The following is a 20,316-nucleotide window of genomic DNA, read 5'->3' as shown; positions in this document are numbered from 1 at the left end:
CAGCTGAAACACTTGGGAAACAGTTGAAACAGATGAAGAAGAATGATATCAAACCTTGGAAAGGCACATACTCAGGTCCCCAGCATCAATTGTGATGTCATATCAAACGAAGAATTGTGACGTCAATTGTGATGTCATAGCACCGTGTCCTGTCATTGGTTCGGTAAATAAATGGCCATAACTTGGGAAACACTTGGTAAACAGCTGAAACGGATGAAGAAGAACGATATCAAGCCTTGAAAAGGCACATACTCAGTTCCCCAGCGTCAATTGTGACGTCATATCAAACGAAGAAGAAATTTATTTAATTTTTTTTATTTTGCACGTACGGCCATGCACGTACGGGCACGCACTCGTAACTACAATTGTACCCCATTGGTGAGGACATTGGAATGCATTCCAGAGGTTGTGGGTTTAAATCCCTTGAAGTTAACAGGAATTATATTCAATGCTTCTGAAACCTGGGTCTATCTTAGAAGAATTACTCTGTTGCTCTTGGATTGTCAGTAAAAAAAAGAAAATCCAGATAGCTCATTAATACCCTGCAGGTAGGGGTAATCTGCTGGTTACATGGGAACAGGATGAGGTGAGTCAACGGTCCACAGATTGTGATTGATTCTATCCCCAGTGCAACTTAGGATTTGCACAAAGGCGTAATCAATGAAAATGAAGCTTTATTGTCAAAAAGCTTCTGACAATGACGACTCAGATTCAGCATGTGATGGAGGTAAAAAGGGGAACAGCGAGGGAATATTTCCCTCTTTAACTCCCTCACCCACTGGACCTGACTTGTTTAGTCACCCTACACTTTCCATTGTGGTTCTTCTATCTACTGCAGAAGACATAATATAAACAGTTCTTGAATTGGTTAATTATGAGTCGAGCTGTTCAAGTTGCTCGACCATATCCCAAATCTACAGCTGCAGTACCAAAACTGATTTACCCTATCCTGGTGATGGTGATTATGGCCTTGAAGTATGCACACTCTCCTCGAAATGGTCTACAGTGGCCTGCAAAAGTATTCACTCCCTTCCAAAGTTTTCACATTTTGATACAAACTACTCTAACGTGATAAAAAAAAAATGTGAATAAGGTTGATTAATAGAGAAAACCAGTTGATTCTCAGTTGCATAAGTATTCAAACCCTTTCCCTAATTAGCCCGCAATCACTTCAAGGGCAACTTATTTGTTTGAAAAGTTACAGAATAAGTGTAATAGGTTTCACCTGTGTGTAATCAGTGGTTGAACTTAAAATTAAGCTCTCCCACTGATCTAAGGAGTTTTAAGGTGCAACTCACTTGGTCAACCAACAAGGCAAACATGAAGACCAAGGAGCTTTCTAAAGAAGTCAGACATAAAGTGGTGGAGAAGCACCGTTCAGGAGAGGGTTGTAAGAACGTTTCAAAGTCCCTCATCTCTTTGAGGACGGTGAAATCCATCATTCATACCACCCAGACACTACCCCGATCAGGACGCCCATCCAAACTCATCAGCCGGACAAGCAGGAAACTGGTTCGGGATGTCACTGTAAATCCAACAATGACTGAAAGATCTGCAAAGCTCTATGTCCAGGATGGGGGGTCATTGTTCATCAATCAACAATATCCCGTTCCCTTCACAAAGCTGACCTCAATGGACAGGTGGCAAGAAAGAAGCCATTACTGAAAAAGACACATCTAAAAGCTCGTATGGAGTTTGTGAAGAAACTTCTTGATGATACTGCAGGCTTGGAGAGAAACGTTTTGTGGTAAGACGAGACAAAAATTTAACTTTTTGGTCTAAATTCAAAGCGTTATATCTGGTGCAAGTCTAACACTGCACGTCACCCAGTCAACACCATCCCTGCTGTCAAACATAGTGGTGGCAGCATCATGCTATGGGGCTGCTTTTCATCACCAAGGACCTGGCAAGCTTGTCAAGATAGAAGGGACAATGGACGGTGCAAAGTACAGGAGAATCCTTCATGAAAACCTGCTTGAGTCAGCCATGAATCTGAAACTGGGTTGGAGATTCACATTTCAGCAGGACAATGATCTGAAGCACAAGACTAAAGCTGCACTGGAGTGGCTGAATAAGAGGAAAATATATTGTTGTAGATTTCCCGCCCGTCGGCGTGCGAACGACCACGTCTAACCAATAGCGGTCGCTTGGCCCACCGAACGGACAATCCAGTCGCGGCTTTCCGGATCAACGCCGGAAACCAGCCACAGGTGTGTTTTTAACCACACCACAACCTTGTCCGCACTCTTCCCACGCTACAGCGTCCGATCGCCAAATCTTCGATTTACCTAATTATTTGTGTGGGTAGGTTACCGAGAGATTGTACCTCAACGGGACCGCTTGGAAACGAGCCGCTTAAGCAGCTCGCTTCCTTTTGGGACAACAGAGTGGGGTATTATCGCGCAGTCCCGTTGGACCCGATCACTTTACCGGCTATTAAGACAACTATTTATTCCGATCTCAATACGGCAGTTCAATGAGGGAATGGGCGCAACAAACAGGTTTACATTCACACAAGGACATTTATTATCATAAAACACGTATGCAATTATACAAGCAACAAAAGCACGACAAAAGAACTACGACCATCTATACGAAATGCAATGCAAACATTTACAGCACACAAAGCACTCAACAATTTCCTACTTATTAGACGGGCCCACAGACACACGTACGCGCACACACACACACACACACACACACACACACACCCAAGAAATGGTGGCAGAGGCCTTTAATAACGGGCTCCAGCTCGGAGGACAGGTGAGCTGAAACCCAGAGCCTATCTCGAACCTCTCCACCTCGTGTGGTCTTCAAGTTGTTTGGACCAGGGCTCCAGCGAGAGCGAGCTGGATCCAATCGCCATGAGTTGCGATCCTTCCCGAGCTCCCGCGAATCCTCCCACGCTTCTCAACACGTGCTGGTGAGACGAGGTGCCGATCCTTCCCGTCGATGCGTCGCTTCCCCGAGGAACCACCTCCAAGAAGAGGTCGATGAATCGCACCAAGCCTCTAACCAAAATGGAGAACAAAGAGCTCCACGAACCAAGAAGAAGAAGCCACCACACGCAGCTCGAGCCGAGCGACCAGCTCAACTCTTCCAAACAAAGCAGCTCGAAGCAAAAAAAAAGCTCTCCCGAGCCAAACAGAAGCCGAAGGCCCACTGAGCCACCAAAGCAAAAAGCCTCCTCCCGAGCCAGGCCTCAGCCAAAGCTCACTGAGCCGCCAAAGCAAAAAGCCTCCTCCCGAGCCAGGCCTCAGCCGAAGCTCACTGAGCAGCCGAAGCAAAAAGCTTCTGAAGGCCTCAACCCTAACCCAAGCCAAGCAGGACCCGAAGGTCTGCTGAGCGACTACTCTCTGCCGAAGCAAAAAGCTTACGACTCAACTCCCCGCACGAACAACGAAAAGATATTCTCTTATCGTTCTCCCGTCCTCCCCCCGCTCCCGGCGTGACTCATGATTCATGCCCTGGTGCTCCATCCCCCGCTCAGCCACGGGTGGGAGGGAGTTGTTGACATCATGAGTCACGGACGGCAGGGTTCTTCTTCCTCTTCGCAGAAGAGGGGGAAGGACGTCTCCATTGTTTCGTTCCTTAACTATTAAATCGATCCGCAGCGCATCTCATCGATTTCTGAACATTTAAACAATGGAAGGTGAGCTATCTCGGGAACAAGCACTTATCGACATAGCTGACGAAAGGAACCTGAATGTTATGTGCAATCGAATTCCCCAATTTGTAAGAATATGTTCTTGAGTGGCCCAAAGTCCTGACTTGATCCCAATTGAACATTGATGGTGACACTTGAAGAATGCAATCCATTGATGATCCCCATCAAACTTGGCAGAACTAGAGAAATTTTCACGTGAAGCATGGACAAACATATCACCATCTCACTGTACAAAGCTGGCAGAGCCCTTCACAGAAACACTTATAGCAGTCATTGCTGTAAAAGGTGCTCCCACCAAGTCCTGACCTAAAGGGCTGAATACTTTTACAACCAGTGAATTTTGATTTGTACATGTTGTTTCCAGGTATTCTTGACATGAAACCTCCTTCGACTACAACAGTGTTTACTTTGATCTCTTCAGTTATGAATAAAAATAAGTTCATTTGGAAAAATTGTTTCCAAATAATTCCTCATTCATTTAATGTGGCATTATTGGTTGGGGATGAATACTTTTGTCGGCCACTGTAGCCCAGGTTTGAATCCAGACTCAACTATAAATTGTAATCCTGGCGTTTCACAGGTCCATGATTTATCAATGTGTGTGCCGTCCCTCGGATGGACGTTAAACTGGACGTGCCCTCTGCTGGCATTAGTTGGTGGACGTTAAAGATCCCACGGTGCCCTTCGCGAAGAGTAGGCGAGCTATCAGAGCTATCACCGGCACCCCAAACAAATTACAAATTCTTCCACAAGCTACTGCTGGGAAGGCAATGGCAACCCACCCACTCTTTAACCCTCGTCAAGAAATTGCTTCGGCAGCACCAACGCTCTGCAACAGAGTATGGAACATCAGAATCAGGATCCTAAAGCCACACCGCATGGTTGAAACAGCAAAATGTCCAGCACTGGGAAGGCTCGTAACAAAATGAGAGCAGCAAGGACTAAAATCTGCAGAGGAACTGATCTTATCTGGTGCAGCATTTAACAGATTTGAACCTTACCAGATCAAAGGATAAATCTCTGAGTAGGACCATATGTGGGAAACGTCCAAGTTTAGAGATTGCGTGACCACATCTCCACTTTACATCACACCATACCTTATTTGGAGAAAACATGTAATAGGTCTCCTCTGTCAAGAGTGTGGGCCGTTTTAAAATGAAGGCAATCCTGACTATTATAGTAGGAATGTTTCAACCATCTTGTACTGTGGAGACAACATGTGGCAGGTGTTAAATATCCTTTTAAGGGGGAGGGGTCATCCGTTGACTGCACTATATAATTGCTGAGACGGAACGTCATCTGCATGTCGGGCTGGCAGGATGGCCGAGGTGAAAGTTCATTCACCTTCGAGCTATCTAGCCTTGGTTCGAATCCCGACCTAGTTTGAAACTGTCATCCTGGTGTTTCTCATGCAGGCTGATTCATCAACGCCCGCACCATGAAGTGAACAAATTACTAATATAATATGCGACAAACAAAATGATTTCATCTCTCCCAGAATGTTCAGGGTACGTGCACAGAAAGCCCAGGGAATGGCAATGTTGGGAGTGAAAGGAAGTGTATCATGTGTCTGGGATAAGGATTGTCACCTGAAATGGCTCATAAAGCTCCAAAAGAGCCGACAGTACTTGGTAAACTACTTGAGAAAAAGGCTTGTGCCTCCGAACAACGATGTACTTGGAGAACTTTCCCAGCTTGCTGAACGGGCACCTGTTCGTGCTGCAAAGTCCGTACCATGTGCGCCGGTGCAAGGCTCGAGTGGATGGGCGTGTGCTGCACAATGGGCGTGTGTGTGTGTGTGTGTGTGTGTGTGTGTGTGTGTGTGTGTGTGTGTGCGTGTGTGTGTGTGTGTGTGTGTGTGTGTGTGTGTGTGTGTATGTATATTGTATGTGTGTGTTTGTATATGTGTGTGTATGTGTGTGTATGTATGTGTATGTATGTGTATGTATGTGTATGTATGTGTATGTGTATGTATGGGTGTGTGTGTGTATGTGTGTGTGTTTGTATGTGTGTGTGTATGTATGTGTATGTGTATGTATGGGTGTGTGTGTGTGTATGTGTGTGTGTTTGTATATGTATGTGTATGTATGTGTATGTATGTGTATGTATGTGTATGTATGTGTATGTATGTGTATGTGTATGTATGTGTATGTGTATGTATGGGTGTGTGTGTGTGTGTTTGTATGTGTGTGTGTATGTGTGTGTATGTGTGTGTGTGTGTATATGTGTGTGTTTGTGTATATGTGTGTGTATATATATATATATGTGTGTGTGTGTATGTCTGTATGTGTATGTGTGTGTGTATGTGGTGCTGTAATCGTATTGTAGTTGGCAGTAATTGGTAGTTGTATAACTCGTAAAAAGACATAAATCAAAAAAATTGTTTTATATCAGTAAACATGTCATTTGTTCCGTTAGTAGTAGGCAAGCAATTGCCGGTATAAAACGACATATCACATGATTTGTCAAAAAGTTGTGGACGGATTCGGACTAAACGAGGTGGATGAGTTTGTTAGATGAAAAGGTCCGAATCCAGATCCGATCTACCATTGGGATACAAAACGTAAACTAATCAGCCTGGTGGAGGTATGCGCTCTACCCAGTGCCCTTATCGTATTTACGATGTGACTTTACTCTGAAATAATAGTGATAACTTGTAACAAGTGTGTGTGGTCGTATGGCAGCTTAGCTGCTGGGGTAGCTATCATTTCTTGTAGCGCGACTGTGTCGCTGATGCAGTGCCCCTCTACCGGTACACACATTGGAACTGGTACTCATTTCGCCGACCTCGGAAGGATGACAGGCTGAGTCAACCCCCTGGTGTATTAATTCAGCAGCCGATGGGGCTTGAACTCAGGACCCTAGGATCCCAAGCCACCACCCTAACCACTGAGCCAACACCAGGCATACTTGTAACAATATAATGCTTTTGTAATTTCTGTACACTACCCTACATATAACTTCCTGCTGCCATACGAGTCAGTGTTTGTTGAGAAGATCTGATGAATCGATTCCGATAACGTGGTCATTTCATCCATCTCGCTGTTTTCTCGACATGTAACAAGTACATCATGTATTGTTGTAATATTTTAATATTTACCGCTTATATAGCCAATCGTAGCAGCATTGTAACATAAATTAACCCCCGTCCTTTAAAATGTAAAAAGGTTTTGTTAATTTTAAAGAATCAGATAAGTGAAAGTCCAATAGCCAATCATACCAACCACCTGTTTTAACCCTTGAAGACTGAAGGTAAGGATAAGTCAAGAAGGGATGAAGACTGGAAAAAGAGACAATTCTTGAACGCAAAGACGGGATGACCACAAGGGCAGAATGCTCCAGATTTTTGCAGAATTTTTATAAATATCTGTTAACTGGAAAATATCCCGACTCTCTAAAAAAACGATGGTGGACGCAAAACAAACTTCAGGTGCAAAGCGGAAAATTGTTGTGTTATCGACAAACAGTTTTACTACAAGCACAAGATCCACAGGTGTGTAACAATTTCTCTTCAATTCCACGTCGTTGCAACCCTCCTGCCTCTGCCCCTCCTGCCCCTCATTCCCCCTCCTGCCCCTCATTCCCCCTCCCCTGAGCCTCCTTCCAGCTTACCGCCTGCCCCTCATTTCCCCACCCTTGAGCCTTCTTCCAGCTTACCGCCTGCACCCCTTCCCCTTTCCCCTGCCCCTATTCATCCAATCCAAAATCTGATATTTTACACACATCGTTGGACCAAGAGGTTTCGAATGGTGCCAGTATTCGATCCATTTGCGTGTGACTTCTCGTTTGTCCCGACTACAGCATGATGGTGCAAATATCTCTCTGGGCATCTCCAGCTCCTGAAACCAAAACGAAAATGGCAACAAGGCAACAGAGAGCTACAATGGGAGCGCCTTCGTCCAGAAACAGGATCAAAGGCGACGGTAACTGGGTTTTTTTTTTTTCCGAGTAATCAGCTTGGAAGTCACTGGCTCTGAGAACAGTCATTTGTTAAAAAGGGACAAAACTGTTGAGTGTATGAACACACCAGAAAACGATCCTGCATTCCCAAACCATTCCGGTCAGAAAGTAACTGATTACAATCTGGAGAGAACAAATACGAGAGAAGAAGGCACGTGGGCAACTGACGTTGAAATCGTTGTGACTGCAACAGTATGACAATGCCAACAAGACAAGTGGCTGCCATACGATGGTACAAGCCACTTTTTAAGGATGAAGCGGTGACATGTCATGGACAGTCTATCTACCCGTCCAGTCGATGTGCTCTCTTCGAACATGTGCTCAGCATTCATCAATGAAGTAACGTGATCGTGACACTTGTATTATATGAGACGTTAAACATATGTTTTGAGCCACTGTGTGAGCCCTGATGCTTTTATATAGTGTATTATTCAGCAAACTATGGGAAAATAAAACTTGTATGAACATTTTAAATTGATAATTAATATTTTCGATTACTTTAATATGTTTTTGCGATGCAATGTTTATCTGACCTGAGTGTTTTGAACTTGTTCCAGTGGAGTGTTTTGAACTTGTTCCACCAGCACAATGAACACATTCCAAATTCCTGCCCTAACTAATGCTGGGAAGGCAATGGCAAATCGCCCGCCTTGCCAAGAAACGGCTTTGGCAGCCAAGGACCTGCCTTCAGGCAGAGCACACAATCAATCATTCAATCTCTTTTGTTTCATTCGCGATTGTTATATGTTCTGATTGTCCACTCTCTTGATGGTGTGCTCATCCGATGTGGATGGTGTGCCTCTGTTTCTCTCTTTCACATTTCCACATTCTCTCACTACCGATGTGCTTCTTCTACTCACTCGCTCTGTGCACCTCGAATTAGACACTCATCAGTGTGAACCTTTACTCGTGCTCATTGCACACTCATTTTGCCGTGGTTTCTGTGATATGTCTTAACGTTAAATCGATTCTTTCCGATTGTGTGCTTATTCTGATGTGTTGGAAGAACGAAAACAATCGTTTAGTAATATTATCTTCCTTTTGAATACAGAGAAAGACGGTTTATGAGGAAACCGACACGTTACGTTTCACACACAATGGGCACAGCTTCGGTGCGCCGCGCTCGATGGATACAAAATGGCGTCGAATTGCAAGTTGTCGCAACTCCTAGTACATAGGTACTATAGTTTAAACTGCCCCCACTGCCACCACCACCCAGCATGAAGCTTCCTTCTTTAAACCATTACCGTATTGTGAAATCATTTTGATAACGTTATAAGAAACCAACACAATGTTGATTGAGCTATGCTAACTGCCGTGGGAAGCAAGGGGAAGCTGACGTTTCGGGCATTAACCCATCATCAGAGCGAAAGAGAGAGGGCTAAGCTGTGTATTTAGGATATGATAGAACACCCCCTCTCCCCCACTGCCCCCCACCACCAATTAAAATACAGGGTAGGCCCAATTAATAATGATTTGGTTTTGTTTGCAGGTTGATGATCAGCCATTGTTAGCACAATACATCACATTGTATATCAAGTGAAGTTTGTGGTGACACTGCTCAATCCTTCTTTTGGACATGCTGACTAAAGGTCTTCTTCACCATTAACACAGGAAGAGACTAAGAGGGAGCCTCTGGTGCAACGAAACTTCAGAGTTTCATTTTGGGACGGGATGGGCATAATGCGGAAACACAATTCTTCGACTTCACAGATATAATCTGAAGAGGAAGGTACCCCACTGGTTTGGAACCGAAGAGGACTCGGTAACAATCACTTCGCACCTGCCGAAAGGGGTCTAAACCACCTTGAACTGCGATGGACCACATTCCCAGCAAATCGGGTGTATCGGCCAAATTACGTGTTCGCATTGCACGGGTTGTTCACACCAAAGAAACCTCGGAAGAAGATCATTCACATTCGAATGAGGTTGCCTCGCTTTACAGACATTGACGCTTTCATTGAAAAAGTTTATCACACCTCCGGTATGGAGTCATCTATGATAACTATCGACGACGTTTTGTGGACCACCTTGCATTTCTCGTATACCTAACGACACGTGGTGCGAGTTCGTACTCTTACGTGGAAGAGATGCGCGTGAGGATGTACGACTTACTCTTCTCCAGTTTGTGTGTACGGCTCTTCACACTGCAACCTCTCCAGGCACTTGTTGCCCCCAAACACGTTGTAACATCGTTCATCGTCGCTGCAGTTGTGGCTTTGGCCTTTGCACTCGTCCACATCTAGTACAGCAAAAACAAACACAGGGATTGATGCTTCTCGCTCCACGAGATCGTCAAACCTCTGGTCAAATTATAATCCACAGACTTCCTGAGCTTCTCCGTCAGGCCAAGTCCTTTCTTGTAACCTTTAAACTTTGCATAGCAGGTGAAACATTTTGTACGTAATACCACGGAGTTTTTGCTCCCAACTGCGACCTGAGACTTCTGCATCCCACTTTGCACTTTTGAAGCTATATAAGGTTGTACGTATTGTTAGCATCACCCGTCAAGAGGCCTAGGCATAGGTAGATTGGTAGGTTTTTGAAAAATACAATTTTTTTTTCTTACTGTGCATATCACCTGATATTGGATTTCCTCCCCTCGGTTACACGCTAGACTGCTCGAGTGTGCAGCATCACGGGTAGTTTTCTGCATTGTCTTTAGGTTTGCAATGTAGGAATATTTATTAGTTTTAAAACGCTTGATGTAGTTTGTTTTGTACTTGGCCCGTCTTGTTTTTTAACATCTGTCTTTGGTGTATTTCCACTACAAGCCACATGAGAGTGAATATCAATTTCACCGGTTTAAGACCACAACATGGAACAACGTGGGCTGGGTACAAGATGTGTGGGCTTCGATCTAGCATGGTAAGGATTCAACTTGAGGTAGTGCGAGTAGAGGATGCACACCAAGCACAGGTTTGTCCAGCAGCACGTGGTGAGCAAATGGAGATAGTGAATTACAGCGATCCCATTGGCAGTCACCCAACGATCCTCATTCTTCTCGATATGCAATGAGGGGAGGTAGGTTCTGAGTGTGAATCAAAAGGCTGGGAGAGGGTAGAATGAAGGACGGTAGCATCGCTGTTGAAGGCGAGTGTAGATCTGCGTCGGTGGATCTATGAGTGGCTAGGTAGAAGAATGAATGAAACCAACAGGATGTTGGTTGAGGTGTGCCAACTGGCGTGGGAAGCAAGGGAAAGCTAACGTTTTGTGTGTTGACCCTCGGTAGGAACAAAAGGGAGTTACATCAACAAAACATTGATTGATTGAGGTTCGCTAACCTCCTCTTTTACTCCGACGAAGGGATAACGCCCAAAAGGTCAGCTTATCCTTTCTTTCCACGACAGTGAGCATAACCTTGATCAATGTTCTGTCGATTTTATCCACCGACCTAGAGAAGGTGTCAAGTTTCACTTGCAAGGAACCTGTGATGTGGTCTGGTTGCCAGGAGACCGAATTCAAGGACCAGAGGGTACCGATCTCATCTTTCAAGGAGGTCGGTGGATTGAGCATCTGAGGTTCGGGCCTTGACTCCTGTGTGACCTACCAACTCAACGTGAGCATATGGCCCAACAGATCTTGGCAAGTTAAGCACTCTGTTTTAGCACTACAAAACTGTGATATTGAACTTCCGTCCACCCCATATTGCCTGCCTTCTTGTACACAGAAACTCTGTACCCTGAACAAATTGAGAAACGTTTGATTTCAAGGAGAGAGGCTATGGCCTAAATCACTCTCGTTTCCCTTTTGCGCATTGTCCACGTGTCTGTCCTTTTATGTATAAGCTTAAGATTTGAGAGTTCATTGAAATTCTGAGAATTGTTTATTGGGCGGTCGCGAGACTACCGTTATTCTCAGGTTTTCCGTCTGTCTGTTTGTATGTAATGGACAGTTCTGGAGGCCAGAAGAGTCAATCGATTTTGATGAAACTTGACTGGTAGGTTCATATCAGGATCTAGTTGTATGCTTTTGAGCACTGTTGCTATGGACACCACCGTTGCCTAGCAACGGGACTTTGAAATTTTTGAAAAAAATCCGAAATATATATATATATATATATATATTTTTCAAAAATCAAAAATCAGCTTCCGCACTTTTATGCGCACTATAATCAACCTTTGTCAAAAAATTTCAGCTCGATCCGTCAAAAACTGTATGACTAGTGTGCAATTATATAGCGACCACCCATGTCGCCTACCGGCTTGTAGCATTGTTTGTGTGCAAGATCGCTCTAATTTCTTGCATTGAAGGCGGTGTTGAATCATTTGTACGCATCATTGTTATTTGTGTTAAGCTGCTGTATACATTGTGAAATTAAATTGTCTATAACACATTGATAGTTTATCTTTCGCATAGCCGGTTACTCCCAAGGTGTCTTGCCTTTTTCATTCGCAGGAATCGAGTCGATCACCTCCCACGGTGTTAACCCGTTTGCCACATTGCACTTGATGATGTTAATATATATTGCTTGCTGCTCAGTTGTTTAGATATTATGCCTGGTGTTGTCTCGATGGTTCGGGTGGTGGGCTTGAGATCCTAGGATCCTGAGTTCAAATCCCGCTCGGCTGTTGAATTAATACCAGGTGGGGTTGACTCCGCCTGTCATCCTTCTGAGGTCAGCAAAATGAGTGCCAGCTTACTGGTATCCTGTGCCGGAGTGGCGACCCGTCCACGATTGTGCCCAATAGCCAAGGAGACTGTTTAGGCAGCACCAACGCTCTGCACAGAGTATGGTCCCAATGGATGGATTGTTTAGATATTGCCCCTTGCTTTTATCATTCCTCAAGGACTACCAGTGATATTTAATCAGCTTGCTAATACCATTGGCGATTTGTAAATTCAATATGTATCTGCTTCCGACCACTTGTTGAAAGTTTGCATTCCACCTTATTCATTCAATCAACCGTGATACGTGTGTGGATAAAATATACTCTTCATCAAATTGGTCCTTTGCATTAGAGGTTTGTGGAATAAAAGCAGAAGTTGAAGGCTAGAAGTGGCTATCCTTATTTGGAACAGAGCACCTGCTGTTTTGGAGCAGAAAAAGGAATGCTTTACCACGACAGCTTCTGCCGTCTGGTTGCAGGCTGTAACCATTTGGGCAGACGCAGGTGAACGATCCAGGTTCGTTGAAGCAGTTATGCTGACACTGGTGTTGGCGCTCCGAGTAGTTGCATTCGTCGACGTCTGGCAGGACAGTGAAAGCGGCATCAGGTAAAGAACGTGAACACGACACATGTAAGTAAGTACGTTAATAATTTTGTTTGTGGAAAATGGACTTGCTACCCGTTATTATGCTTCTTGTTGTTGTTGGTTTACTACAAATCAGATGTTTACCCTCACCTTGACAGGTGCGTCCATCCAAATCGAGTGCATAACCAGTCTCACAACGGCATGCAAACGAGCCGTACGTATTTGTACATTGCTGGCTGCAAGTCCCCTCCATGGAACACTCGTCCGTGTCTGCACAGGCACATGGGAAGAGTCAAATTGCAAACCAAAGTGAATCGTTCCAAAATGTCCTCAGAACTAAATGCTCATAATAGTCCAAAACTCTCCAAGGTTTGTTTTTTGTCTTATTTATTTTCGAAATATATGTATCTATAGTAAATAAGAATTATTTATTTTTACGAATCATGTGCAGTGCTTGTCGAAAGTGTACACCCCCTTTCAAAATTTTCATCTTTTGTTGCCTTATAGCCTGGAATTAAATTGCATTCAATTAGACTTTTCCACCTTTGTTTACACATCGTAACCCACAACTTGCAAGTGTAAAAATCACACAAATTTCAGAAAATTAATTAAAAACACAAAACTAGAATATCTTGGTTGGATAAGTGTCCACCACCCCTTGAGTTAATACTTGGTGGAAGCTCCTTTGACAGCAATTACAGCTGTGACTGTTGGGATAGGTCTCCACTAACTTTAAACACCTTAATTGGGTAATATTTGCCCATTGTTCTGCACAAAACTCTTCAAACTCAGTCAAGTTGCGTAGGGAGTGTTGATGGACAGCAATCTTCAAGTCATGCAACAGATTTTTGATTGGATTTAGGTCGGGGCTCTGACTGGGCCACTCAAGGACATTTAATGCCAGTAACATTTGATGGATTGATTGCTATTCCTTGCCTCCAGGTCGGCTCATGAAATGATGACGCGTTTACGATTATGATCGGAAAAAAAGTTTCAATTCGTCTATAAAACATCAACTACAGGATGAGAACAACCTCTTTGGAGATTCCATTTGGAGTGAGCAAGGTTTCCAATGTGAATGTCGTTGCACTTCATCGAATCGATGGATAAACTCATTGGCAATGTCTCTGACATGGGTCTTCCTCGGTCTTCATCGACCGAGTTGTAAAATTGCACAACTTTTCACCATCGACTCTTCGGGAGCTTGTGTCCCTCGTCTAAAGACTTGTCTCTTCACGTTCCCTCCATGGTGGATTGAGGTCACGGCTACAAATGGGCCACATTATTCGACGTTGGTGTCGCTCCTGAAACTTGATAGAAATGATGCAAATCTTCAAAAGCGTCATGGAGAAAGTCGACGACAAAAGTCTCGCAGTATTGGGAGTTGCCCCTCCTGCATGAACGATTGTCTCGCAACGTCCACGAGGTTATTCCACAAATGCAGTGAACAATCGTTTGAAGCACGGCAAGACAGCAGGGTGAAATCGACCATCTCGTTGAGACCAATAAGTCGGTTGCTTGACAGAGCACACCGACACGTCATTTATCTCACCGTGTATTGAAAGTTTTTTTCTTCTTCCATAATCCCTGTTGATATACGACGTGATTTGTGGTGCGAATAATCATCGTTTACCGAACTGGAAGGAAATTAAAACGGTCATCATTTCACTGGCCACATGATACCATCAAAATTCGCTGTTGTGCAGTTCTTGAGGGTCTCTAAATGCACCGCTGTTTAACTCGAAGGAGGTTTTGGGTGGTCGGGGTGACTGGTCAGCAGAAGATTCTTTGATTGGCAGGGATATATGATTCTGAACTCGAAAACCGATCGTCTGCCTTACAAGTTAAACATAGGTCAATGAAGAGCAAGAAGATGAGAATTTATTGTTTGTGACAGAACTTGGAAAGTATGTGGAAATGCACAATGGGAAATACAAGCATTCAGCCATGGGAGTTGGGACAGTGATTTATTGCACTGCATTCGCAATCTACAACCTTTGTTGTTAACCAAGCTGTTAGATTCGAAGGATGTTAGATCTCCCACAGATTCAAACGAAAGAATGACCTTACCCTCGCAATTTCCTTCGACCATGTGGAAACCATCAGGGCAACTACAGGTGTAGCTCCCTACAGTATTGATGCAACTCTGGGCATGGGGACAGCGATAGGTACCGATGGCGCACTCATCGAGATCTGCACAAACAGGTGTTGGGGGTCGAAATCACCATCGGTGAATAAAGACTAAAAACAATGCTCCGTTTACACCTGCAAGTGATGCTAACATGGATTACTTACCAGTTACCACCAATAAGTGAAGCCAGTCGAGCTGGAATTGAAGTAGAAATACAATTGAAACTTCAAAAGTTTAGAAATCCTTGCATTTCTGATCATCATTGAATTATTCACTTAAACATCCTTGCTTAAAAACAAATAAATAAATAAATAAAATGCACCATAAAGAAAAAAAAAAATGGAGCATCGGTGAATTTCCCAGCGATTTCCGCGGAGGCAGCTGCATCCTGCACACGAGAGTCCCTGATTGACTGTGAAACTCATCTGACCTAAATATGTGTTTTCCAGCCAATCATGAATCGATGATGACAAGACACGGCGGCTTCCACAGAAATCACTGAAATTCACTTGATAGTCGATTGACTATTGGAACATTTTATTTATTTATTTATTTATTTATTCGTACGTGATACAAACTGTACAAAGGATGTCAAATGGCTTGTTTGGTATTCCTTCCTGTATTGATTTGTTCGTTGACTGTATTGTCCTTGTAATTGTTGTAAAGTGCAGTGATGTGTCGTCATGTATTTCTGCAACACGTGAGTACATGTGCAAGCTCTTCTTTTAATGAGTACGATAGAGGAGGGAGGGGGGGGGGGATGTATAATTTGTTAATTATCAAGTAATTCTCCAGTTTTGAAGTTTCAGTTTAGTTTGTCTTTAAGCTCAAGTAGTTCGGCAACTTTACATCAGCATCAAGAGAAGGAATTATTACACTCTGAAATATAACACATCCTTGAAGAGATTTCATGTTGCTGTTTCCATCAAAGTGACTTCCTCCTTCAATGCTGTATTTTTGGGGATCTCGATAAAAATCTGCAATCTCAGTCGGCCCGTTGATCTCCTCCACTCATGAGACTCCCTCACTGAGAGAATCTGGTGAGTAGGATCAGCGTCAGGAAAACGAGCCACATGTCCATACAGCCGCAACTGACGCTCATGGACTATGCAGGTAACAAATCTCATTTGAGTCTCTCAGCAACCTCTCGTTGGACACAAAGTCCGACCAGCGATAGCCAAGGATTCTCCGAAGAGACCTGGTACCAAAGCAATTGAGTCTCTGTCTCAGATCCCTGGTCAGAGTCCAAATCTCGCATCCGTAGAGCAAGACTAGAAGCACCAAGGACCTGAAGACTCGGATTTTCGTCCTCTCGCACAGGTACACCTCATGATCCAGTGAATCCATGACTCCCCAGGCCCAACCCAGACGTCTATTGACCTCTGGCTTACAGCCAGCAGACATGAATATCACTGCCAAGGTAAGTGAATCTCTGACCTCAACATCCTCACTATGAACAGGTACAGACATAATGGCAGCATCCAAGATGTCATTGTAAGCCTGCATCTTAGTTTTGACGCAGGAAATCCATCATCTTAGTGGCTCCAACTCCCCATTCAGCACCTCAAGGGCGCACAGAGCCTCTGCAAAGTTGACTGCATCATCTGCGAAATCAAGGTCAGAGATCTTGGCATTCCCAAACGATGCACCGCAGCTTGGTCTTTCTGACATCCTCCCCAGAATAGCATTAGGGATGGTAACACCCCCGGCATCCAACTTGACAGCTGCTAGATCAGCCTGGTACAGCTGCTCAAAGCAACCGACCCAGTGGGCCCTCACTTCGGACTCCTCTGTCAAGAGCCCATCATCCTCTGCTGTAACTGCAGGACATGGACGGACGGGCATGGAGGAACGCAATGCGCAAATTCCCCTGTAAGCAGAAGGAGAATCACTTGACCACAGGTGATACTTTACCCCCTCACAGATTCCTCGCACAGAGATCTTGTCCACCCTCAGTTCACGACCAGTTTTACGCCTCAACTCCCTGAACAGCTCAGCTCTGCCATTAAGCCTGGCCCTGCAACTCTGGTCAATGGTATCCAGTGTCCCTTGAGAGACAAAATTCTTCTTCGCCCTCCGGTGAGTTTCAAGACTTCCACCGGCAACATCAGGGATAGTGGTCTTGAAGGCATTCCAAAGCTCCTCAGGATCTCCCAAAGCACCCAGACCCCCCCCCCAAATCCCCACTCGGCCTGTTTGCAAACTCCTCAACTACCCTCTCATCCTTGAGCTTGCCAACATCCAACCTCGGCTGGGATGGCACCATTCTCCCAGATTTAAGCTGCAACTTCAGAGTTGCTACCACAAGCCTGTGGTCGGTATTGAGGAACTCAGCACTCCAATGGACCCTGCCGTTCTGGATCATCCTCCAGTGACCATCAATGTGCACGTGGTCAATCTCCTTTGCCACACCACCAGCATTGGAATACCAAGTCCAGCGATGAGGCTGTGTGCGCTGAAACCATGAACCAGCCACCCTAAGTCCTAAGTCCATATATCATGTTGTAAAGTGTAATCTATGTATTAAGTCTAGACCAACAAGGGATGTGGTGGTAAATTGTAGTTGAAAAAAAGGAAGATGAGGGGGAGAATGTGAGAGGAGAGAAGAGGGTAGAGGAGGGGTGAGGTCAAAATTCAGTAAACTTCGGACATGGACGTTTTACATGTGAGGCAAAAATTAACTGCAGTGTACAACACGGCAATGATGAGCCAAATGGCCTCATCGTTTCCTTCGTCTTCTTCTTCTTGCGTATGGCAGCTTCGCTGCTGGGGTAGCTATCATTGCATGGAAGCGCAACTGTGTCGCTGATGCAGTGCCCCTCTACCAGTACACACTGGCACTCATTTTGCCGACCTCGGAAGGATGACAGGCTGAGTGAACCCCCTGGTGTATTAATTCAGCGGCCAACGGGGCTTGAACTCAGGACCCTAGGATCCCAAGCCGCCACCCTAACCACTGAGCCAACACCAGGCTCATCATTCCCTTATTTAGGGTTTTCAGTTTCGTGCAACCAGCTGTTTGACTTTGTCTCACGGAGACTGTGGACCCTTTGTATATTAATTTCCATTCTGTGTGTAGAAAATAACTAAATGCAATAGGTCGATTCACAACAGCGCATCGACCTTCGAACGCACTCCTCTCTCGGCTGAGGGTCTCGTGACATATGATGCATGATCGCGTTGACCTTCTGCACGTGAAAATAATGCGGAACAACAAATTTCGGGGAAATTGGCCCATGGGTTTCGAAACGTATAAGGAACAAACAGATGTGTATGCTTGTGTACGTACGTACGTATGTATGTGTATGTATGTGCATGTCCAGTATATATATATATATGTATATTCACTTCTTGATCATGCTGTACACAATGATGATTTGAGAGATTATTGGATGTATCACAGCACCTCAGTGGGTTGTCACCGCATAAGTGATGAGGTCCTTGCGTTCGAGTCCCAGGTTGAGTCAGGATTTTTTCACACTAGCCCCATGCAGGAATTTATTCCCGTTTATTTAAAAAAAAAAAAAATCATTCCTTGACTATGTACACAGTGGTTTGAAAGATTCTAGGATGTATCACAGCACCATAAAGTATACCCACATGGAGAAAAGCTTAGAGATAAACAAACAAGATGTCTCCAACCATTGCTTGAGGATATTAGTTTCCAATGGGACGGTGGAAGAGAATTGTCCATAAAAAAGCAACGAATACTCACTCGTGCATGTGAAGGTCATCGGCCGATGAGGGGAGTGTCGAGGGAAGTTATTTTCAGAGAAATCAAAATCGATTGCTCTGATGTCATTTTTGTTTTCTAGTGAAAGGCATTCATCCTCTTGTCTCAACAGAATCGACATCTGAATAACCAGCATGGAGACTATTAACTAGCATCAAAGGAACGGTGGTGATACAAGACCCGTTGAGAAAAATCCAGCATCTGAGCAAACATATTGACACGTCTCGATAAACCCACAGCTTCTCCACATTATCATTTGTGAAGCTCCAATGGTCCAGAGAGGCTTATCGTGGAAGGGTTGCGGTGGGGGGGGGGGTGGTGGAGGAGGGTCGGGGGAGGGGGTGGGTGGGACAAAGTACGTTCTTCAATGCAGGAAATGAGTTCAAGCATTCTGCAGTCTACTCAAACCATATGTAGTGTGATTTCCTCTATCATGAGGGAAGGATGGAGGAAGAGCACATAGCAGAGATCATCTTAAATTGATCCATAATGCTTAAAAATAATTAATAAGCTTGCATCATTTTCAGTGCCTTTGACGCAATGGATTATTATATTGTGCAGCTTTGGCATGTTGGTAATCTACTGTGCTTGTTTCTATTATAATTTTTCTTCGACTGATGGTGTTATAACTGGAGATTAGATGGATTGTACTCTGTTTGTAAGGCTTGCAGACAGAGTATTCACAATGCGTGACCAATGGGTTTGGATGTTTCATGAGTGCAGAAGTCTCCAAGCCGCTCCTCACTCCTCTTTGTCACCTCACCCACACACTCCTCCCTCCCTCTAATTGCTACCTAATCTAATCTAATCTAATCTGCAACCTCCTTCAATTAAAGGAACAGAAGTGAGAAATCAAAACGAAAATTAAAATTCCCAACACTCATTTTTGTGAACATAATGTTGGACTACAAGTGCAACCGGGTGACCTTTAATTTGGCCAAATCTTGGAAGATGGAGACAGGCCAAAAATGATTATATTTCAAATGTGTCTGAGACTGTCTCTTGGAATGTCTTAAGACAAAGAATGTCTTCTTGTTAACCTTGTGCAGCAACCTGAGATTGTTATTATCAGGGTTCTCCTTCCAAGCTAAGAATGCGAATTATTTGGCACCGTTTGCCTCCACACATTTTTCCAAGTTTGAATTCTTGATAATTAAGGGGAGTAAAGAATACCTAAGTTATTCAAACTTTAAAGTCTCCTCTGAAATTCTGAGCTCGTGTGAGTAACTTGTATCTGTATCGGGCAAGCAAAACCCAAAACCACATGATCCACAATATGCACCCCGTGAGATTCTAGATGTTTTCTGGAATCTATTTTTCACTTCCATGCAAAAGTTTATGCCATGCATGTAAGTCCAAGGGACCATAATTTTCGGGTTTGGTTGGAATTTCTCGCCAGCATGACAGGTGACGAGACTGTTCGCGGAATCTGACCAGGATTTAACTCAAATGTTTAGGCTATCAATGCACAAATACCTTTATTTATTTTTAAATATAGTGCTGATAAAGTTAGTGGAAGCTTAGTATTCAACACATTTGCTAAAAAGTTCCCATAAAAGTTCATTTTTCTTTGTATCTTGTAAATCCTATTTTTGTCATGACCTCTGCCACTGAAGGTGTCTTCACCCG

General features: G+C 44.1%; 1 protein-coding gene and 1 long non-coding RNA gene across 5 annotated transcripts in view; one reads left to right on the top strand and one right to left on the bottom strand.

Moving 5' to 3' along the window:
• Nucleotides 1–20,316, bottom strand: part of LOC147011949 (fibulin-5-like) — a 93,108-nt gene that overhangs the window by 7,749 nt on the left and 65,043 nt on the right. For all 4 annotated transcript variants that reach the window (XM_085857769.1, XM_085857768.1, XM_085857767.1 and 1 more), the window contains exons 5-8: nt 14,894–15,016; nt 12,974–13,093; nt 12,689–12,817; nt 9,743–9,869 (exon numbers count right to left, since the gene is read on the bottom strand). In XM_085857769.1, coding sequence (XP_085713895.1) covers nt 9,743–9,869; nt 12,689–12,817; nt 12,974–13,093; nt 14,894–15,016 — 499 coding nt within the window. The remainder of the gene's footprint in view (nt 1–9,742; nt 9,870–12,688; nt 12,818–12,973; nt 13,094–14,893; nt 15,017–20,316) is intronic.
• LOC147011950 (uncharacterized) overlaps nt 13,073–20,316 on the top strand; it is a 28,740-nt gene continuing 21,496 nt past the window's right edge. Inside the window, exon 1 of the long non-coding RNA XR_015051835.1 lies at nt 13,073–13,192. This is a non-coding gene — a long non-coding RNA (uncharacterized LOC147011950). The remainder of the gene's footprint in view (nt 13,193–20,316) is intronic.

Source organism: Eptatretus burgeri, chromosome 15, assembly GCF_056783735.1.
Source record: "Eptatretus burgeri isolate ZD-2024b chromosome 15, Ebu_testis_v1, whole genome shotgun sequence".
NCBI lineage: Eukaryota > Metazoa > Chordata > Myxini > Myxiniformes > Myxinidae > Eptatretus > Eptatretus burgeri.
This window is presented reverse-complemented; position numbering and strand designations above follow the sequence as displayed.